The sequence below is a fragment of the Rattus rattus genome, chromosome 12 (assembly GCF_011064425.1).
Source record: "Rattus rattus isolate New Zealand chromosome 12, Rrattus_CSIRO_v1, whole genome shotgun sequence".
Taxonomy (NCBI): domain Eukaryota; kingdom Metazoa; phylum Chordata; class Mammalia; order Rodentia; family Muridae; genus Rattus; species Rattus rattus.
Window position 1 is genome coordinate 92,361,469 of NC_046165.1, and position 23,912 is coordinate 92,385,380.

The 23,912-nt window shown below is 43.3% G+C and overlaps 1 protein-coding gene across 1 annotated transcript in view; it reads left to right on the top strand.

Annotated features, from left to right (window-relative positions):
- Positions 1-23,912, top strand: part of Lrmda (leucine rich melanocyte differentiation associated) — a 605,248-nt gene that overhangs the window by 569,933 nt on the left and 11,403 nt on the right. The window contains exons 3-4 of the mRNA XM_032918183.1: positions 14,542-14,668; positions 21,361-21,500. Coding sequence (XP_032774074.1) covers positions 14,542-14,668; positions 21,361-21,500 — 267 coding nt within the window. The remainder of the gene's footprint in view (positions 1-14,541; positions 14,669-21,360; positions 21,501-23,912) is intronic.

The window sequence follows — 23,912 nt, forward strand, 5'->3', positions numbered from 1 at the left end:
GAGTTGTCTGGCAGAGAGACTCTGGCATGGGGAAAGCCCTGAGACCAGAAGGGCCTTTCACAGTTTGCTAGAGAAGCCAACTCAGGAGACTTCACTATTCTGCAGCCTCCATGAGCTGGGGAAAAACTCTTTTCATTCACCCTGGACCTGGAGAGGTGATGTTCAGTAAACACAAAAAGTAAGAGACTCATAAAAGATCCACTTATTGTTTATTAGGATGCCTTCCTATGAAGTCAGGCCATTTCATCTCAAGATCCCAAATGTCTCTATTGAATGCAGGGCACATACAGGAATTTTAATGAGTTAAAGATGTAATGAAATCCAACTTTGTCCTTCCACTTTTTTGACTGACTTAACAAATGGAAAACCAGCAGTTAATATCTGTTCCGTGCCCGGGTCACCCTCTGCCTTTCTGATCAGTCCCTATCACCATCCACTTCCTTCTTCCAGCTTCTCTTCCTGAAGAATTAATTTTATTAAAATCAGTCAAATTAAAGATCCCTCTGTGCAGAGCATCTGAAGGACCATTCATTATGCTTTCTTATCTTGGCAGCAATCAGCATGAAAAGTCAGCTTGGCCATTATGCATACACAATGCCCATCAGTTCTCCACCAACGGTCAATTCATCAAACATTTGTCTTTTGCCTTGTGAGAAGTGTGTCGCTTTACCTGTCATGCCCTAGTTTTGGGTTGCTAGGAAGGATGAGACAAAGTGGGAGGGGGATGAGCTTCATATCTTCCAACTTCCCATTTTCCCAAGATCGTTTTGTAGGTAGATTTCATACTCGAAGGCTTAATGCACACAGTGACCTCACACTCCTACATTTGGAGCTGCATAGAAGTTGAACTTGGTACTTAATGGTGGGACAATTGAACCAGCAGTGAAACTTAGGGCTGTGATGTTTCCTCCTGTTTTTCACCTTGGAAAGTAGGATGCTTCCTATTGAAGGGACCTCCAAAGTAAAGTTGCTGTCCCTATTTGACAGATGTGAAAAGTGAGGCCTGGAGCCAGAAGGGTACAGGGTGTAACAGGATTTGACTGAAGCACCATGGTAAGGAGATGAGCAAGGCAGGATACAAATCACATTACAGATGGTTCTTTAAGCAGGGTTTCTTATTGGGTACTATCTCTGAAGCATAGGTTTAATAGCACATATCTGTATTCTTTGATTAGCTATTTGGTTTTTTTTTTTTGGGACATAACTCATTTTCCCTTTTACAATAAAATATGCTGGCTTAGTTTTTAAAGTAATATTTCTATGAACAGACTGCACTTATCTAGGCTTGATCCATTTTCCCCCTATCTTCTGGGAGCTCCCAGGGAAGATCTGCAAACTGTCCAACTTGTGGACATTCTTGCTACTGTGATAGATTAAATCTTAAACTTGACACATTATATTCCCAAGACCTCATGCCACTTGAGGACTTGAAAACAGGGTCCCTGCCCACAGATTTCATGGTCTTTATATATATATCTTACATTCAGGGACACTGTACCAGCTTTGTTGCTGTGAAAACCACCTTTGTATCCTGCTGCCTCCAGTTACACAGGAGGCAGAATGGGTAAGAACCTCAGTAGCCCTAGGCAAAGCCCTAGTCTATCATGTGCTGATCTCCAAGGTGCTGTTAAGGATCAATTAGACACATATGAAATGGGAAGCTTGCCTTACTAACTTGTTCTTGGGTAGGTTGTGAGAGGCACAGAGCTGGAGGTGTTTTGGAGAGAGAATGTGGCTTCAATGCAAGCCCTTCGGAAGGCCTCAAGGGAGACCTCAAGGGTACCAGAGCCTTCTCCTCTTCCCCCCATAGAAAGCTATCTTGTACTCTGGGACTGAAAAACATGTTTTCACATCTTTTTTTCAACCTCTAAAAACCTCAGAATCAACATCTGGACCTCAGAATCAACATCTGGCACGTTTTTGCTGGCTTTCCTGGCTTGATTCCATTCCAGGGTACCTGACCAGTAGGGAGCTGATCTTTGTACAAAATATTTGGTTAGGACCCCTCTTGGATTCTAGGTAGGACCATGAGGCCCAGCCATGGCAACGTCTTCTTTTCTGGTTGGTTTGCAATGAGTAGACACCATCTGTTGATTTTTTTTTTAAATCTCTTTCTGTAGGGTGGTGAAAGGCTTGTGTGGAAGAGACACTGTTATCTTTCAAGCAAACAGTTCATGAGGTTGAAGCACTGTGTTCTTGGCCCAGATTGTGTTTGCCCAATGGCCATGGGAGCCTCCCCAACCAGCAGTGCCTTCCGCCCCACGGAGACGTGCAAGCATACCGTGGCTGCAGCTCACCGTGTCCACTCCCTCACATCTCCCCAGCAAAGAAAACCTCCATTTATAGGACCCACCACACAAACTCACTCTTCGGACTCTTAAAAACAAACAAGATCCTGAGGCCACAGGCTTCATGCGGGCTCTGTGGTTTTGTAAAATCTCAAACCATGAATCAAAATAAATTTTAGAGACATAGTCAAAGCTCAGGCCCAGATTCAGTCATAGGTGGGAGAGATGCAGGGTAGGTTCTCCTAGTCAAGGGAGGACAGTTGAGATGGGCAGGACAGGAACAGAACATAGAGAGCGTTGTTCATCTTGGGAAGATGTTTGACACCTCTTCTCTATCTTGAAGTCCTGACTCTATGTGATAACTTCAGGGATAGCAGAGCAGGGGTGGGCCAATAAAGGGAACTCCTCAGAGCCTTCTTGTGCTGGCCTCTCATCATCCAGCTATGGTCTTGTCTACATTGCTGAGCAGTCTGCTTTCCTGCCTGCTCTCTCTTTACTTCCAGTCCATTTTGTTCACTCTTCCACAGGTGAAACTCAACTAGAGCAGACTCTGTGACTTGGGTATCTTGTGTGCCTTCACATGTTGAATATGTTTCTGCCATGGTGGGAGTGGTTACCGCATCACTTTTGGTATTAGACAAGATTTCAGGCTAAGGATTTCCTGAGTGTCAGGATCCAGTTATCTTTTTTTCTATGTCCTCTCAACCATGTGTTAATGAAAGTATAAGTAGAAACTTGAGTTCAGTAGGATTAAGATGCAGCTGAAGACCATTTCAAGCCATGCTTAGCCTTACCCTCTTAGTTACTTCACATGTTGTTGAAACAAAGAACAAAATGCTTGACCAAAGCAACTTAAGGGAGAAAGGGTTTCTTTTGTAGTATAGCTCTTTACATACAGTATTTCTTTACATACAGTTCATCATGGTGGGGAAAGCACAGTGTCAGCAGTATAAGGAACAGTGGTCACATTGTATCTGTATTCAGGAAACAGAATGTGAACAGTAAGTGGACCAAGCTATACAAGTTCAGTGCCTACTCCCAATGACATACTTCCTTATCAAGTCTCTAACTCCTAAGCCTTTCACAGCTTTCCAAAATAGTGCTACCAGCTGGAGTGTTCAAACACACGAGTCTCATTAGAGCAGCAGCGCCATTTCAGCTGAATTCATGACCCTGTGTTATCTAGTAACTACTTCTCAGTATGCAATTACCACTTTAACAGAGGGCTGTGCCACAGTCACCTTTGTATCCCAGAAACTTGCAAAAAACTGAACAAAGAAGTGACCAAATACACTTCTTTTTGCAAGTCAATGAACACAAGCTATGAGGGATATGGTTTCAACTCAGCTTCTAGAAGGTCACCTGGAGCTTCAAGAGCTGCTCATTCTAGGCATTGTGGGAAAATCAGGGGGCAAATTGAAAAGCAGAAGAAATGAAAATAAACCCAAGTCGGTCATTATAATAACTGGATTACAACTCAGTATTCAAAAATGTTAACTGTTAGGTTGTGGCAAGGGCTGACTTCTTATATCTGAGCCACAACTAGATGTTGTTCATACTCATAAGTTGTCATGCCTAGTTGAGGCTGCACTAAAACAGACACTCAAAGGTTAAGGTGTGATTTGACCATTGTGTGTTTTCAGGCAAACTGTTTAAGCTCCCTGGATATTATTTTTCTTCTGTAATATGTAGGTAGAGGGTCAGGAGATAAAAGAGTCTAAAGTTTTTCTGGGACTTGAACTCTAAGTCTGTGAGAACATGATATTGTCTTCCATAAATACAGCTGTAGCTCCGATAGTCCGTTAGCTTCATCAGAAGCCAGTGTGTTGAGATGTGCTTTTGTTTTTGAGAATGCCGTAGTCTAGAAATATTAAAACTTGTCTGGATTCCCAGCTGGAAGACAAGGATAACATCAGAGTTTAGTGTCATGAGGAATGGTGCAAATCGAATTCAGCTTCCCCCTCTTGCCATATGGACTTCTTGGGACTTCCTGGTAAGGTGGAACTGGTTCTCAGCAGTCCTTTCAAACTGTGGCTATAGAGGACAAAGCTCCAGCTGGCTAACCGCAGTACCTGGATAGAGTAATAGGGGTCACCAAACTTTTTCCCTGTAAAGAAATGTACCTCGGCCATTTTTCATGTCTTGTCTCTGATTACATATGTATAGAGATGGAGGAGTTGGATCCAGGCTTTGGTGAACAATTCCTCCATTTTCATCAATAAAAAAACACATTGATTTGGGGTATCTCCCCATATGTATGATTTTACTCTTGGTCCTCCTTCCTTGAACCCCAGAGACTTAGTACTTTGATACACTAAGCTCTGCTTGTGCATATGAAGTTTTGACCGTCTCAGCCACTGCTTGGTGCTTCCTATGCTTCCTCAGTGCCCTCGGGTTGGCAGGGGTTGGGGGACCTTGAATGTTGATGCTCCCTTTGAGTCTGGCACCCAGAATGGAAAAATAATTCCTCGCAGAGTTACTTAGGGGCCAGTAGGTCATATTGAGCCCTAGTCATAGACACTGTCCTTTAGAATTAGTGCTCAGTATGGTGGCATTTGGTTATAATCTCAGCTATGTTGGAGTCTGAGGGAGGAGGACTGAAGTTATAGGCAGACTGTGCTAAGTAGTTCACAGGCCTCCGGGGTAACTTAATAAAGCCTTGTCTAAAAATAAGAATTTTAAAGAGCTAGGAAGCTTGCTTGCCTAGTATACACAAAGTTCCAAGTTTGTCTCTAGCACAAAAACAAACAAACAAACAAACAAGTAATGAAAATCAAAGTAATATTTAGTGAAGATTTTCCTCATTATGAAGTACTTACTCAAAAGAGAAAATGTAGTAATTGGAGAAGACTGTGAAATGAAAATTACCAGAAGGCTTAAAATGTGTATTTGAGGGATATAGTCACATACGCGTGCGCGCGCGCGCACACACACACACACACACACACACAGACACGTACATATATATGCGAACATACACAAAAATGCATTTAATTGAGTATATATACTCTATATATGTATATATATGTATATATGTATATACTGAATTATCAAGTCTCTCTGTGTTAAATTGTATATTAACATCAATAAGAAATAAGAAACAGTTAACAAACACTACTTGGATGACTTTTAACAATCAACATGGCAGAAAATGCCCACAGAGCCTTGTGTGGGGAATGGCGGAGAGCCTATGACTAGCTTTTAATTTCCATGCATGAGCTATTGGTGTGTGTACCACAGTTCTTGTAATTTAATTTTAGGTACATAAATATATAGCATGGAATTCTACTGGCTCATTAGATATCTGTCTGTAATATTTTTAATTCCGTGTAGTATTTAATTATTCAGATATAGTGGGCTGCATTAATGGAGTTCATCATTCCATTCTGTTGTTGAATGGTTCTGTGCGCTTAAATTGTTGTTATAAACAATTCTGTAAAGCTAGGCTTGGTGGCACACACCTGTATGCCCAGGCAGAGGCAGGAGGATGCTGAGTTCCAAGCCAGCCTGGATTACATGGCAATATCTTATAACAACAAACAAACAACAACAAAACCCAACAACAACACCCACAACAACCACCACCACAACAACAACCACAACAACAACAACCGTAACATAAGAGGAAAAAAGGCAGTCAGCAGATGAAGGGGTGAGAGAGTCCATTCAGGAAAGTGTTTGCTGAGGACCCAGGTTCAGGTCCCATCCATGTACTTTTGGCTGGGCGGGGTGACTAGCACTGTGATTCCCAAGCTCAGGCACCACGCAGTCCACTTGATGGAATCAGGACATGAGAGGCTCTGTCAAACAAACAAGACGCACAGCTCAGGAAGAATGACACCTGAGGGCGACCTCTGGTCTCCACAAATATCTTTACATTCTCACATACAGACATGAACACATACATGTGCACAGATGCATGTATATATAGCCCTGCTTACCCCCCACATGTGCTGCACACACACACACACACACACACACACACACACACACACACCACACAGTAATAACAATGCTCTTGAGATAAAGGTGGAGTGAACTTCTTTGCAAGTATGCCATGCATACATCTTTGATATTTAGTGTATTCAATAATAGGGCTGGAACAATCATCTGTAAAACTTTAAACACAAATTAATGTCTAGAAAGACTGTTTCCCTCAGGTATTGTGTTGGTTTTGTTAACCAGAACATTTCACAAAATCACGTGCAGGCTGAAGAGAACATATGAATGTCTGGTTTGGTGTGAATAATTAACCAGTGAAGGTAAACCTTTCTCTTGTGTTCCCATAACTTATCAATTTTTCACCCAAGTCTATTTTTAGTTATCTTTTAACTAGGAATTTGACTTTTTTTGCATTGAGTCATTAATGTTCTTTCTGTATTAATGATCTTAATCCTAGGCTTATTAGAGGGGCCATGGGAATTGTCCAATTTTCATTTGCCTTTTGAGTTTTAAAGGTATTGTTTTTGGGGAGGGAGGAGCCGGAGAGATGGCTCAGTGCTTAAGAACATGGGCTGCTCTTCCAAAGGACCAGGTTTCTGTTCTCAGCACCGGCATAGCAGCTCATAACTGTCTGTAACTCTAGTTCCAGAGGTTCAGACACCTTCTCACAGACATACATGCATAAAAACAGTCAAGCATATAAGATAAAAATAAATAAATTACTTTTAAAGGTATAGGTTCTGGCTGTTGATCTTTAAATCTGTATCTGAATGATCTTGACAGGTTTAGCTGCTTGAATTGATACAATGGTTAACTCTAACACAGTCATCTTGGAACTTAATACATCTTTCTTTTTTTAAAGGCTAATTTTACTTTATGTGTCTGGGCATTTTGCCTGCACATAGGTCTGTGCAGTACCCACAGAGGCCAAAAGAGGGCATCCGATCCCCTAGAATTAGAGTTACATTGAGCCCCATGTGAGCTGTCATATGAGTGCTGGGAACTGAACCTGGGTCCTCTAAAAGATCATCCCATGTTCTTAACCACTGAACCATCCCTCCAGCTCAGTGCATCTTTCTTAACATCCCTCCAGGGCCATTACATTCATAAATGTGGTAAGTATGTTCTAAGGCAAGCCACTGGCAAAGCAAAGTGAGAAAGAGAAAGAGGTGAAGGGGTAGAGGAAGGAAGGAAGGGAAGGAGGGAGGAAGGGAAGGAGGTAGGGAATGGTGGAAGGGGACCAAAGTCTCTAGATTCTCCTTCTACTGCAATCTGAGCCACTAGTTGCTGTTCTTTCAGAATGTCCTTTGTTTCTGATCTCTTTGAGGGTCCCATGTAGCCCAGGCTTGCAGCAAACTCATGCTATAGACAAAGAAGGTAAGCTCCTGCTTCCGAACATTTTGCTTTCACCTCCTGAGATCTGGTGTTACAGCTGTGTGCCACCTTGCCTAGTGGTTCAATTTGAACTGTTTGTGACTGTGCCTAAAGGTATTTTCAAGCTGACCCTTTGTCTTCCTGCTACAAGGATATCGGTAAAAGTTTTATCAAAGCCACTTGCCTCTGTATCCTCTCCGTTCCTTGTTGAGTGTCTTCTGAGAAGCTGGTCTCACAGGATTTTCCCTCTGTGAGCAGTAACTGTGAGAGTACATGAAGTGCTGTGTTCTTAATGGGGCCCTCTCAAACAGCAAAGGGTTTGAACTAGCTTATTGGAGTTAATCCAGTGTGAGGGGGTTGCATAGTTAAATAAAATGTCAAGGCCCTAAAACTGTAATCCTTACCATGATGTTGGAAGGCAGATAGCAGAGATGACAAATTATTTCCTTTAGTAGGTGGTCCCTCAGGATTTAATTCTGTGCTTTCAGACAGCAAAAGCAAAGAGCTCACATGACTGGACATCACATACATTATCCACCATAGCTCAAGGCAAACGCCATTTTCTCAGAGGGAGAGGACCAGATTCCCAGATTCTCCTTTCGAGTACCAGAAAGTGGAAACTCTACTTCTGGTTTGTATTCATTCCCCATCATTTTTAGGTGCCATATTTTAAAGACCCATGACTAGCCCTAGATACAGAGTATAAAGCTTTCCAATCCAGTTAACTGTACTGGTTTCCTTTACTGGTCTTGCCTTCGGGTCAAGCTTAATTAGTAGTGAATTTTGTTTTATGCATCGCAGGAGTTATCCACCATGAAGGATGTCCCAGAGAACCCTAGGCTTGACTTGACCCCAGATCCTATACTGCACCCTGCTATTAATCTACCCTATGTATTATTTAGCATAGAGTCTCCTCTACCTCCTATTTCTTATAGACATAATATATAGCAAGTGATATCTACTATTACTCTCTATCTTCTCTGTGAGTGTGTGTATGTATGGGTTTATGTATGTGTGTATGTGTGTGTATGTATGTGTGTATGTGTGTATATGTGTGTATGTATGTGTGTATGTGTATGTGTGTGTGTATGTGTGTATGTATGTGTGTATGTGAGTGCATGTGTGTATGTGTGTGTGTGTATGTGTATGTGTATGTGTGTGTATGTGTGTATGTGTGTGTATGTGTATGTGTGTGTGTATGTGTATGTGTGTGTATGTGTATGTGTGTATGTGTGTATGTGTGTATATGTGTGTGTGTGTGTATGTGTGTGTGTGTATGTGTGTGTATATGTGTGTGTATGTGTGTGTATGTATGTGTGTATGTGTATGTGTGTGTATGTGTGTGTATGTGTGTATGTGTATGCATGTATATGTGTGTATGTGTGTGTGTATGTATGTGTATGTGTGTATATGTGTATATGTGTATGTGTGTACATGTGTGTGTATGTATATGTGTGCGTGTGTGTGTGTGTGTGTGTGTGTGTGTGTGTGTGTGTGTGTGTAGCTTTGTGACCTGAGTGGCACAAAGAGTATAGAACCAAGCATATAGGGTAATAAATGATGACATACCCTTTATTAAATATTGTAGTCTATCACTCATCTACCTATCATTATCAATCATCTCTCTCTACTTATTACCTATCTGCTGATCCATACATCCATGCAAACATTTAAATAGGATTGATGAGAATCGTGTGGCAGTTAGGATACCCCTCTCTCACCTAGGTGATATGCTGGTGCCGGGCCCTTTTCCTGAAACTAGACCAGTCACTCATTACTTCCAATCCCCTTTCTTTCTTCCCTCCTCAAAATCGAGAGCTCTGTATCTGTCCTGTCCTTGTAGCTTTGGCCACGGTCTCTGTGGGAAGTTCATTTTCAGACTCCTCTAAGAGTCACTGCATGGTGGGTGTGCGAATAAAACAGGATCAAATTGCTATTTCTGCACTCAGAGATATCACTGCGACCCTTTAACCACAACACTGACCAATTAGAGCACCACACTGGCCCTCAGTAGCCCCAAGCTGGCCCCATGCTGTGGTTGCTGGGTATCAATGACCTAGTTGCTAAATTATAAACATTATTAAGGTCAGTGGAGGGACAGATCTGAGAGTGGCGGATAATAGGGGAGTCTCAGAGGTGAATGTGTTTACCAGGTAAGGAACCGTTCAAGTCCCCCGCCTGACTCAAGGCTTGGCAATACTAGCATAGGCTCTTCGCTCTTTCTGCTCCTGAGCACCTCGCTCCACTGCTAAAGATGGGGATTCACACAGGGATTGGCCCTTTGTTTCTGGCAGCTCCCTGAACTAGCTCTCTGGCTGGTTCTTGAGCTTCTCTGGATTACTCTAATAGACCCATGGCTCTAAGCTGAGCAACCCTATTATGCCAGGGAGTTGACTCTGAGTCCTCTATGACCCTGACAGCTATCCAGGTAGGTGAAAGTCATACTTAAATTCCCCTTTCAGCTCGAGGGTAGAGAGACTGATATCTAGACAGACGAGGTCTAGCCCTTCAGGTAAGGGAGTTGACCTGTGTGGTAGGTTTTTGGATGTGTGGGCTGGGCCTTTGTCAGGTCATAGCCTTTCCACTCTGCCTTGTGAATGCAGGTTTGAATGTTCTGCTGAATTTGTTGCAGGAACAGGTCAAGTTGTGAGCGGAGGTATTGCTTCCTTGCTTGATTTGAGAATATCACAATTGTTCCTGTGTAAAACCAAAGGAAAAGGGTCTCCTCACACAGGTCTGCCATGAGCAAGCCCCCTCTGTTTGCTACCATTTCCAGTACTGGTTTAGACCGGCAACTGAGGGAAGAGAGACCCAACCTTTGGCAGAGGCCATAAGCTGACAAATCACCAGGAGCTTACGCAAATGATCCCTGCTGACTTTTATGATACTGCATTCTGTTGATTATGTGCTGCCTAAGGGGCAGTGGCCATGGGGACTGAGTATCACAGGCCTAGATCAGAAACCCCTCTACCCTAAACCTTTCCCTGCCTCTAGCTCATGCTCTGTCTTATTACCAGTTTTCAAGGATGAAAGGCTAAGTTTGCATCCACCCAGTAAATGAAGAGATCAGAAAGGTGTTGCTATGCCCAGAGCCCTGTGTCAGCCTCCCAGCTACTGGCCTAGGCTGGGCAGGGCGGGGTGGAGTTGAGTCTTCAGCGCCACTGTTTCTATAAGCTAATGAGGGCAGCGTGTGAGCCACAGGCGATGGTGGTGGGATATTAACTGTGACAGGAAGCTTGATCATAATTATCTTAACGAGGATAGGGTTAATTACAGTGGAAACTTTAAAGTTTCCTCTGTTTGACTCCACTGGAGCCAAATGCATCGTGATGTTCTGTCACTCCGATGTGACTTTGGAAAAGGTACTAGGATTCTACCCAGGGTTGCCGCAAGCTCCGGAGAGAACCCAGTGAACAAGGTTGGCCAAGATGGTACCTGTGGGTGCGGTCATGCCGGTTTCCCCACTGGTGCAGAGGGAGGGAGGCAGCTGCAAACTGATGTGGAGATGCCAATGAGGTTTGCAGAGCGGACCCCCTGCCCTGGAGTGGTTCCGTGCGCAGTGAGTGGGTGTGTCCACACGCTCTGCTGGAAGAACCCCGTGACCCCTCCCGCTTCCATCCCATCCCACGTTATTATCATCTTCCCTTTAAACTACCGTCGGCATCCCAGGAAAGGGGCATGCCATGCCTGGATTTTTATGCTTTTTTTTTTTTAATTTTTATTTTAAATCTTGTCATTTTATACAACAGTGAATCTCTGCCTGCAGGAATCTGGAATAGAGGGATTGTCACAAGAAACTACTTCTCCCTGATCGTTTCTTTTGGGGAAACAACAGCAATAGCAGTAACTGGAAAAACATTTCAAAGTAAACACGTGAAGCCCTTTCCCATTGCCTGTTCGCTGGCTTCCAACACACCGTTGAAACTCCATAAATTCTTTCCCCTGACGTCTCTCCTTCATGCTGTTCTGAACCTCCTGCCTCCAGTCCCTCAGCTGTGAATTTGGTTAAACACATCCTGGAGTGTACCCACAGCAATCATGAAAACAGGACTTTATTCACCAGCGCCCCCCGCACCCCCCACACACATCGCACAGGTCTCCTTTTACTGACCACTAGCAACATTACATAGGGAAACCAGACAAGAAACAGGAGATTGGGTGTGGGGGGCTCATCTCAGAGGCCTCACTTCCATATGGAGCTCTGACGTGTGGTCTGTACTGTGGAGAGAAAGCAGCAGCCTTGTTGGGAGCCAGCAATCTTGTGGTGCACTGGCATGGCCCTCTTCATCCTGCATCATTCTGTTGTATGCGTGCTCAGGAGCAGTCTGGGAAGGGGGCTTTCTTCTGATAGCCAGTTGCCAGCCCTTTGCAACATACAATATTTACATTATATACCTCCAAGTGTGTCTCTAAATGGTACCTTTGAGCAGAGTCCCATCTGATGTTGGTGCTCAAAGAACTTATTAGCTTCTCAGAAGGCTTCCTGTGTGTGTGTATTGGGGCGGGGGAGTGGTCTCTACTCTCCCTGTGGCAAGCAGAGACCTGACCCTGAAACAGTTGTGGCTAACGAGCTTGGTTCACTGACTCCCATGGAGAAAGGGACTCTAGCTCATTGGGTTGAGAACTTGACTCTGTATTCAGTATTCAATCCCCAGAAACCCACCACCTAGGCCTGACGGAACATGCCTATGACCCCCAGTACTGGCTAGGTTTAAGCAGGAGGGTCAGAAGTTCAAAGGTCATATTTGGCTTCATAATGAGTTTGAGACCAGCCCACAATGTATGGGAGCCAGCTTTAAACAAACAAACCAAAAGGCGGGAGGGACCCCAGAAAGCCCAGAGATTCCCCACACACTGGCTTTGTCCTCCACTCTCATGGATGGCACGTAGGCAGCCCTGAGTGGGAATACAGTTGTCCTCTGAGGTGGGAGGCACACAGGGCCAGTAGGCACTCAGCATGCCCCAGTCCAGGCTACAAGGAAATGGAGGAGCCGAAACAACAGCTGCTGCATAGCCCACTCCTAAGCCCCCTAAAGGGAAGGAGTTGTTTTGCCTTCCAGAAACCTATGAAACAGGATGGCCCTAAATTAAAGTGCAGGCAGTTTCAGTTTTTCATGTTTGCCCCCACAGCAGGTAGCACTGACCTCAGAGCCCTTATGCTCTGGGTTCTCTGGGACCACAGGAAGGTCTCTTAGACACTTGACTGAAGCAGCGGCAGCAGACAGGAGAAGGACCAGTGGAGGCAGTGAAAGCAGTCCCTGCTCCCTGCCTGAGTTCTCTCCCTCTCACCCCAAACACCTAGCTGGGCCAGAGATCTCCATGGGGAGCCCCTCCCTCCAGCACACAGCTCCACAGATGGGAGCAACCCCTGGCCCAGTAGAAGCCGAAGATTTAATGAGCATGCTCTTACATATCTCAAGGGTAGGGTCCACACCCCCTATCCTTGGTTTTGGGGACCCTCTGTCAGAAAGCTCACCATGGAGCCGTGGTGCCTTGGGAAAAGCTTCCCCACTGAAGCTTACCGCCTGGGGTGCACACAGAAGGAACACAAGATGACAGGGCCTTAGTGCTGGTGCAGTCGTCGGTAAAGGAATAGTGTGGCGGGCCTGCTAATCTGCCATAGTTGCTAGACCAGCCAGGGACTGAGCGTGTGTCTTCCCTTCAGGGGCCCTGTGCCTCAGCAGGCTCCAGCCTATGCAAGCTCAGCACCATATCTCCAGGGCCTGGCAGGTGAGCAAGCTGGGAACAAGTATCTGAGAAGGCCCTGAGACTTTTGACTTGCTTTAATTAACATTTGTGTGTGCCCGGGCGAGCATCTGTGTACAAGCGCTCACAAGGGTCCCTCAGTGAAGAGCTAATTTCAGACTATGTGGGTAAAGGAAGCTTCTTTTCCCTTCCTCTTACAGTCTTTTTTTTTTATCTTTGAACCCCATACTTAATCCTTAATGCCTTTTTTATTTACTGCCTCGAAAATCTACATTGCTATACACTAGGCTGAAATAAAACACACACACACACACACACACACACACACACACACACACACACTCCATAGACTAACACTTCAGACCCGAGCTTTGAAGCAGAAATGCTCCCAGCCCTCTGTCCCCACACAAAATGAAAACCAAGTAAAAAGAAGAGAAAGCTTTCTTGCGGCCTGGAGTGCTTATGTAATTCCTCCTGGTCAGGCAGGCAGCCATGGAGATGCTAGGCAGGAGCATTAGTTAGGAGTGATTAGTTAAAAAAAAAAAAAAAAAGAATAAGAATAAGAAGAAGAAAAGAAAGAAAAAAAGAAAGAGGGAGACGGAGAGGGAGGATGAGAGGGAGAAGGAGGAGAGAGGGGGAGGATGAGAGGGAGAGGGAGTCCAAGGATGGGAGGAGGATGTAAGCAAGAGAAAAGCTGCCGCCGTCCTGGCCGGTTCCCCTATGACTGTACATAGTAGAACCACTAAGAAATGATACTTGAAGTTATATTTATTATTGTAAGAGGGGTATGAGATTTCTAGGCAGGAATGATGGATGACAGCTTAAATTTGTGTCCAGGGAATGAAGGTGAACTGTGACAGAGTTATTTATCTTGGGAATGGAGGTTAGGGTCAGCCCAGGCTGGGTGCCTGAAGGCACAAGACATTGACAAATTTATCCTGCAGGCCGTATCTGAAGCCCTTTGTTTTGGATCCTGGCTTCTCAATAAGTGACCCTCATCCTTCATGTTGGCAATTCGTGAAGGATGCGGTGAGCGCCAGCGGGGGCCCCTTCCCCCCCTCACCCCCACCCTGGCTCCCTGCTACTAATTCTTGTCATTCACTCTGCTGACAGGCACCAAGCCCAAACTATTCCCAGTTCTGAAAGGGAAGGTTAAAATATTTATTTCGGCTCATAATGGCCTCTCTGATTTACTGCAGGATCTTTTTCCCCCTTGCCTTTGTCATTGCAGGTCACTGGAAGGACTGAGTGCATTCAGAAGCCTGGAGGAGCTCATTTTAGACAACAATCTGCTCGGAGACGACCTCGTGTTGCCAGGGTTACCCCACTTGCACACCTTAACCCTCAACAAGAACCGAATATCCTTTTCTGGCACCCAGGACGCTGGGTCCCCACAGTACCCCACTTGCCGCCCAGCTCCATGGGGGCCCCATTCTGCCACCCCAAACCCTTCTCCGCAAAAATACCTGCAAAATGTCAAATGAGTTTTATGTGTCAGCTAAATTAAAGTATGTGAAATACAGTCGGTGGGCAGACAAAGCGTTCTGTCTTCTGGCACTCGGGACACTTCAGAGTAATTTATTATAGGTCATTCATAAATGAAATGCACCGTTATATCTTCCTGTTGCTCCATTTTAGTGTAGAGATCTAAGTTATGGCTGCGAGGAAATCTTTTTAATAGATAAAAATAGAGAAAGAAAATAATGTCACGGGTGCCTGGGAGGAAAAGCTGCTTCTGTTTGCCTGGGCTTGTGTGGGAGGGCGACCTCTGGTGGCAACCTGTGGGTAATGCCGCTAAGTTGACAGTCCTTGTAGGCTTCTGGAAGGCTTTCGGTGCAGGTCTGAATATCAAATAGAAGGAAGGAGAGAGGGAGAGGGAGGGAGGGGAGGGGAAGGAGAGAGAGAGAGAGAGAGAGAGAGAGAGAGAGAGAGAGAGAGAGAGAGAGAGAGAGAGAGAGAGAGAGAGAGAGAGAGAGAGAGAGAGCGAGCAAGCGGGGCTGAGGTGTAAGAAGTATGAAGGTCAGGCTCTGCAGTCCTCTTGTATATAGCTCTGGGTCTGATAACAGGCCTAGGAGAACCATGGTGGGTTTTGACCTACTTTGGATAGGTGAGTATCTACTCAGTCTGGGATGAGAATTAGGAACCAACAGCCCTGGCTTCTATAGCGAGAAATAAATCAGAAGACTTCTCTAAGAGCATAGGGTACGTGGCATCTCCATTGTTAGTGCTCCGGGTTACCAGGTGCTAGGATGCCAGCTCCGCCAGGCAGGTATTTCTGAATCCTTCCTATGAACAATCCTGCCTGGGTAGAGTTCACATTCCGCAGATATCTGTGGGATGAACACCATATTCATTTTTACTACTTTCTCACTGAACACTCATGGAAGCCATGCACTGTGCTGGGGGACTTACCAAGTCCAATGAAGAATGTGTATAGGCTGTTCCTTTAGTCTTAGAAATTCCAAAATTATGTGTAAACACCCCGCCAAACAACGAACAGGCTTGAACCTGGGTTCAAGTCAGCCATGGGTTATCCAGAGGAGTTTGGTTTGGTTTGGTTTGGCTCTTCTTCAGAGCCTTGGATTTGACATCCAATTGCCTTGACTTATCAATGTTAACCACTTCTTGCCATCCACACAGTAAGTTAGAAAGAGAAAGAGAAGCGGCAGCCTCCCTCCTGGTGATAAAGTAAAAACATATTCATCTGTTAAGTTCAGTGTGCGTGCTACGTCAGCATGTAGGATGCTCTCTGTACAATTACTTATCAGCCTCCTTGGTGCCTCAAGCTGTAAATTAATATTTTCTTTATTCTGTAAAACATTGTCTCAGACAGTTCTTGCTACTGTGACAGAATACTGTTGAATAGGAAGCCTCCAGCAAGTGTCTGTTGCTCATAGTCTGGAGGTAGGCAGTCTGAGAGCAGGGTCCAGCAGGGATTTTGATGATGTGTCCCTTGCCTGTTCTTGCACTGGGGACAGACTACGAGACAGGAAGATGAAGGGGAGAAGAGAAATGTTCTCATCTGTTTTATCAATAGATTAATTCATCCTATTGTGTGCTCTACCCTTAGGACTTGATAACTTTTCAATGGACTTGAATTGTGATTGCAGGGTATAAACAGTGCTTTACAAATATGTTCCTATGGTCATCATCAGTGATGCTTTATGAGAAGTAGAGGAAGAGGGCTTAGAGGTAAGTTCAGAGTCAGTGTCATAATGACATTTGGTGGAGGTTTCCTTCATGAACCCTTTGCTCAGCTAGTTTCCAAGTTAGTTTCTGTGTATTTTCTATCTTCCTTGGCTGTCTTAGATCATCAGCTGGGCCATATGAGCAACTGGATCAAGAAACGCAGTATTCCTGGACCAAACTTTAGATGATACCATTGCTCCCTTGAGCCTCAGCCCATGTCCTGTGTCTCACATCGCTGCAGGATATTGCGGTTCACAGACTTAGTTTCATATGTTCTCTTGGTCATATGTAGCTATGTGGCCTGGTACAAGTAACCTTCTGGGAGCCTAGTCCTCAACACCACTGAAATTGGCAGGCATCTTTGGGTTCCAGAGTGCTGGGAGATTGACTCTATCTTTTGTTAAGTCCTTTTCCTGCTCTGTGCCTTAACTTCCTTGAGCTGTAATGGTAACTCTAAGAGAGTAAGGGGACTAGCCTGGAAAGTCACTGTGTTGCTGAAAATCCAATTACATAGCTGTGCTTTTACTGGGAATCTTATCAGTAGATACAGACCATAAAGTGTTGTCCCACTCAGGTTGCTATGTCCCACCCAGAGAGTCATGCAATTTCTTTCCTCTTTTCCTCTCTGATCCACTGGTACTTTGACAAAAGTCAGCTTTCCCACCCAATTGATCGGCAAGTCACAGTCTGAAAGGTAGGCAAAGGCAGGCAACAGTGTATGCTATCCTGTTAGTCTAACTGCCTCTTACACTGACCCTGCCTTTTCGGGTTAAAACTCCCTACTTGTGAAAATGTCCCAATTCTGCACAAGTGACAGGGTGGGTATTGCTGGCACTGTCCCATGAGATGCTCCAGTCATGGACTGGCTCTTGTCAGCTAGCTCATGTAACATAACAATCTACTCCACAAAATAATAAATGTTCTATGTACTTCAATTCTATGTGAGTCAAGGCTCAGCTGGACGGTTCTTCTGATGGTCTTAGTTTGTGTCACTCAGGCAACCATGTTTTTTTTCTTGCCAGCATGAGATAGTCTAAAAGAACCTCACTCTTACGTATGCAGTTAGTGTGGGCTGTTGCCTCAGCTGCTTGCCTCTAACGTGCTGCCTATGCCATCATATGTGAAAGGATTGGTACAGGGCAGAAGCCCTGGTGTAGATGTGCTTGTCAAATCCTGCTTGTATTATGAAAGCAACTTAGATACTAATGCAAAACAATGTGGGCAATGACACTGGTGTTCATATAAAGAATAACTCATTTCCATAGCTATCTACTACACCAGTCTTGCCATCTTGTCTCTATGAGATCTTACTTAGTTTTTACTATAGAGCATCTTATTTGTTCTCTCAACTACTTTTATAATACAGCCCAGTCCCAACTGTTCAGGGATTGTATCACTCCCTGTTAGATCAATTAACAGTTGATGGAGTCCGTCTCCCCTGATAATGGCTAGGTTTGTGTCAAGTTGACAACAGCTAACTATGACATCATCCTAAAAGTATGAAAACTATTCTCATCTGACTAACATCATTATCACCAAGGGCAAAAAGTAGGGTTAATGTCTTTCTTAGACTTTTATACTTTACTGTAGTTCCAATCTCATTTTGTGACTCTGGGAAATACTGATGATAATTCTCTTTCACATTTTAGAAAACCCAGAAACTGCAAGCTTCTAGAAGCCACATAGATTGCCACAGGTATGGCTTCATCTAGATCCCACTTAGGCTGACTCTGAGCTACAGAGTCTAATACTCAAGGGAAGCAATCGTTTTGCTGGAACGGACTTGCATGTGGGTGGAGCCAGCTATCAGCTGTAGTGAGCCCAGATGGGGCTGCAGGAATTCTGTCCACAGAAGAGATTCCAATGTCACCTCTATCACCTCTGGAAAATTTCTTGTCAGTTTACCAATTAATGCATTGGTTCCATTTATATAGCTTTCTCCCAATCCTCATCTTTGTTCTATCCCCTCTTTGTTCAAAGTAATTAATCGTAGATTTGAAAACCCACCCCAGCCCTGACAATATTCTCAGTCTCTCTCACCCACCAACCTCTGTCTTTGTCTCTCTGTCTCTCTGTCTCTTCTATCTTTCTGTCTTTCTTGGTCTCTCTGCCTCCATTTTTTTTCTTTCTCTCTCTCCTCTCCCTGGCTTGTCCACCAGCAACCCTGAGGTCTTCTGTGTTGATCTCAGTAATATGATCTCCAATAGTCAACCCCAAGAAGGGGACTGACTGGAAATTTTAGAAAGTAGAGATGTTTAACCTTTACAAAATTTAATGGTTGCCCCCCATCTTTCCTTGTAGGAAAACAAGGCTTTATTTGAGATTACACTTAATTTTCTCAGTATTTACATCAGCATATGTGCTAAAGGTGTGACCAGTTTGAATCATAGTACACACAGGAAGAAAGAATAGAGCTACATGTTACACAGGTGGGCTACAACAAGGAGATGAGTGTTCTGTGTCACAAAACTGGACCTCACCCTTAAAAAAATAGTATGTACTCATGTGTGTTTGTGTGTGGGTATATACATGTAAGGGCAGGTGTCAACAGAGGGCAGAAAACAGCCTCGGGTCTCCTGGAGCTGGAATTAGAGGTGGTTGTGAGCTACTGTTAGTGTGTGCTGGAAACTGCACTCCTACATTTTATGAGTAGCAAGTAGCAAGCCTTTTCTCCAGCCCCCTGGATCTCACTTTCAACGCAGTTTCTTATCATCTTGCATTCTTTTTCAGGGTCTTGGTTTCTTTTACAATACACACTTCAGAGTATTGAGTAGAGTAAGGAGAGTGATCTATGTGAAGCTACGTGTTAACACCCAAAGACTCTTGTTACCCCCTGGTACACTTAACTAAAATTTCTTGGTACACTTAGAGAAAAACCGTAGTGCTTTGAAAACATAAGCCTAAACTGAAATATCCAAGACAGACAGTGCAGCTGGATGACAATGTATTATCTCCCCCCAAAACCTATTAAACACTTCATTTTTCAGTCTTTTAATTTCATCCTTTGTACTAGAAATTGAGTCATTTTCCTCCATAGAAATGATTTAGACTTCTTAGACTTGAATATAGTCTCTGTCATTTACTGCCTGTGTGACTTGTAATCTCATTTTTCTTAGCTATTTTTTTTGCTATCCTAATATTTCTGATATGTATGTGTATGCAAAGATGCAAATATATCACTATACTTTGTACTTAGCATCCAAATGTCTGCCATTGGGTTAAAATTTCTCAGGAGTAATAAAACTGTTTGTTAGCCTGGAGATGAACCCAAAGCTGGGATGTTCTACTCTCATCTGGAAAACCACCCTGGCTTATGAACCATGTGCCAGGAGGTTCTCCTTCTGTCTTCTCTAAACATGTAAGAAAAACATCACTTTGATCTTGCACTCTCGGTACAGAATGGCTCTGGGCAAGTCTCACCATGACAGCTAGTCTCTACAGTGGCATCTTCCTGTAGACACTGGCAAAAAAAAAAAAAAGTCCTGAGTGCTTAATGCTTTAGAGAAGACTCAATGAAGGAAACCAGGTATGTTCTAAGAATCCAGCTGGGGACAGTCAACACAGTGCCAGGGATCTTGAAGAAAATGTGCCCTTCTATGCATCTCCCAATTCATCTCCACTATCACGGTCTTGGTTAGTTGGAGACATCAGACTTGCATCCACTCATTGTCTTGGCTTAATTTTCCACACAACTTAACAAGTTCCATCTCAAATCACAATCAGGCAGGACAGGGCTGTGTTTGTTCTTATTGACCCAGGAGACTGAGGAGCCAATTAAAACTACATCTCCTATTTCATGTTTTGGGAGTGGAATCAATGAAGATGAAGGGCTGGTGCAGAACATGCTGTACGGGGTGCCAGGGCTTCCTGTCTGCTGTGGATTGTGGATAACTACTTAGCTCACCCTGATTTGCTATTTAGTAGGTTGTTGGAAAGGCTTAGAACAATGGAGTTTCCTTCATACCAAACATCCCACATGAGACAGACTCCATGACCTCTACTGGGTTCATTGGTACAGATAGCTAAAGCATCTTGGAGCCTGAGGATGCTTTGCCCAAAGTGTCCATGTCTAGAATATTTAAGGGATCTACCTGTCCAGGCACTCCAGTCAATGAGAGGTCACAGGTTTTATGGAGTGCGGAGCTTAGATAACAAAAAGGAGCTCTCTAAGAACAACAAATGTTCCATAGCTAAGGATATAAATTATGTACTGAAAGGCTGTTGATGGACTAAGATGTGTGGATCAGCATCAAAGCACCTGCCTAGCATAGTCCTGAGTTGGATCCCTTACAATGTAAAACTAAGAAGCGCATAAGGAGAATGCGTATGAGCATAAAACCATGAATGTTCAACTGGAATAAAATATATCAAAGCAAATTTTAAAAATTAAATTGACAAGTACCACAAATGTTAAAATAACTAGAAAGGACACAAATCTTTTTATACTAGATATGCCTATTTCAAAACCTTATTTCTTACAAATCCCCTTACAGCTCCATTGAGTAATCACATTTGTGATGTTTTCTATAGAGAGCATGGAATGACAATCCCATCTTTTAGCACGATTGACTGAAAATTGGTTTTTCTTTCTAGGAGTTGAGACATAGTTATGCTATGATTTAGATGGGAGTCTTCTAAAAGTCCACACACTGAAGGTGTAGTCCCCAAAGTCATGCTTCCTGAATGTGATGGAACCCCAGACACTGTGAGCTAAAATAACTCCTTCTTTTTAAGTTGCTCTGCCAGGTGTATTGTTCAGGGTGAGGCAGAGCTGACTCCCATTGCCTGGTCTGTTACTGATGGCTCCTATTTCTTGCTAAGTCTTTCATTTTCTTGGATGAGGATCTTTAACCTTTGGCACATTACCAACTTGGAGTACCTCCTGGATCACCTGGCAGAAGTGACACCAGCCTTAGAGTACCTCAGCCTGCTGGGAAACGTGGCATGTCCTAATGAGCTGGTCAGCTTGGAGAAGGACGAGGAAGACTATAAGAGATACAGGTGAGTGCTCATGTGATGGGAAAGGGGGAAAGGAGACTCTGGGGCATAGAATGCTATGGGATGTAAAGTAAGCATTGGTGAGTGTCCACGGACCTCCCCTGACTGTGTTAAACTGTTGTCTTTTAGAAACAGAATCCGTTTTCTTCCTCTGTTGGGTTCATAGGAGCCAAGAAAAGGTATGAGCTGGTCAAGATCAGGGGCTGAGAATTGTTTTTCCATCATGGGCTAACTCATGCTCATTTTAGGATTTACACGGATTCTGTCCTTACTGTCGAACCCTGATGTTAAAGGGTGGAAACAGCCATGGATGGTTTATAAATGAATATACCTGACTCTCTTCCAATAAAACTTTATTTATATGAGAAGAAAGGGGATTAGTGATATCTCACCTTGGATCTCTGTTATAAAATAACATTGTCCTTAATACCCCACTCAAATCAACAGAGGAGAAAAGAAGGAAATACTACAGTTGCAGCTGGGGCTCCTGGGACAAAGCTCTGGAAGGGTTGGGAAAAGAGGATAACGGTGAGGGAGTGACTTGTCCTACTGGAGTTTCTATAAAACCCTAGTGATCTACAAAGAAGTGTTAGTGGGAGTAATTATTGTGTATCAGGCCAACAGTGTAAGAAATACTGACCATTATTATAAATTTGTAAGAGGAAAAAAGTCCAGCATAAGGACATAAATAGCATAAAACAAGGATTCAGTTGTATTTCCATAAAGAGGAATTTTGTGACTTTGGCTTCAATTCTAGGTTTCATGATTAATTTTGTGGTGTTTCAAGGCTAATCTCATGTTGACACAGAACAAATTAGATCCCAGATTGAAAAAATAAACTCATCAAAGTCTTTCTCCATTTGCAATATTTTTCAATCATGTTGTGATGTTATAGATTTAAGGGTGACTTCTCATGGAGAAATACAGTTGCCAGAGTGAGTTGCTCATTTCTCACATTTAATTTCTGAGTGGTCAAATGACTTCTGGAACATTGTTTTTCAACTTTGAATCCTGAAGTTGTCTGATATAAGGTGTGTGAAAGGATCACTTTAAACCTAGTACATTCCTGTAGCAACATTTTTGGAATAACACTTTTCATTATAACTACTAGTGCCTATTAATTGTCAGGTGAATGAGAATCACTGTGATATTTTGATATCACAATATACATTGCTCTTTGGTAGTGTCAAACTCTCATAACTTTCTCTTTCCCCACCCATCCCCCTGCTTCTTCTGGCCCACTTACCTTTCCTCAGTGGTATCTCTACCACTACTTGGGATTGTATTTCTTTTCTGTTTAATTATAGTTTCTGTGTATATGATAATACATGTGATACCTAGTCTGTTCTATGTAATGAAATTTTGGTCTAGGCATTTTCTTGCAGACTACATGACTTTATTCTCCTCTGTGGCTAAATAATACTCCATTATACACAAATATATATTCTCATCCTTTCATCTGTTGGTAAGCACCTAGATATCTTCCCTCTTGGCGATTGCCAGCACTAACTTTAAGATGCATTTTGGAAGGTCAAGTCCAAAAATATTTACCTAATAAATATGTTTCACAAATCAAACATTGTTTTAAACTTTCCTTTTTACTTTCTGACTTTTTTCTTCATATTTTTGTTCCATGTAATTTTTACATATGCATGAGTATGTATATATATATGCATATATACATATATATACTCACATGTCTATTTATTCATATTCATACAACCAAACATAATATGTGAATACAAGTGTAGATAAATCATTTTATTTAGGATGAGAGCAGGGAGTTGGGGTGGGGAGACAGAGAGAATAGAATGAATTTTCCATTTCTATCTTATTCTGTTTGGTCTCAGATATAGTGCTTAGTGAGAAGGGAAGAGAAAAGCAAATATTTCATTGTTGATTTTGTAACTGGTCAGATTGACAAATCGGACTAAGCTTCACTATATATTCAGGAAGATTTGAAAACCTAATGTAAAGTTCCATTTTGCTAGGAAGACTTAAGACAGGGATGACTGTCTAGATCAGTGGCCCTTAAATGACGTGGAGTCAACTCAGCCTCTGTGATTCTTTTGGCAGCAAACCATGTTTGGATTTACTATCTCACCCCATGCTATACATCCCATTATCTGTATTCTTCTCACTGCTATAGACATGTCCACATGGAGAGAAGAATTGCCACTGAGTATGAGTGGAGTCCTGGTCTCTTGAAGTCTAATGCAAACTAAGTCATGGGAAAGTACCTAGGTGACTCTGCTGGGGTGTGTGGAATTACTCTTCCTTCCCCAGTAGCAGCTATCATCCAGACTCAATCCAAGTCTAAGTTGTGGGTCAAATGTTTTGTAGTAAGTGTGTTTCTCTAAGAGCAACCTTCCTCATGGATTCACCTTGGCGATGCCCCAAGCATGTCCTTTCCAT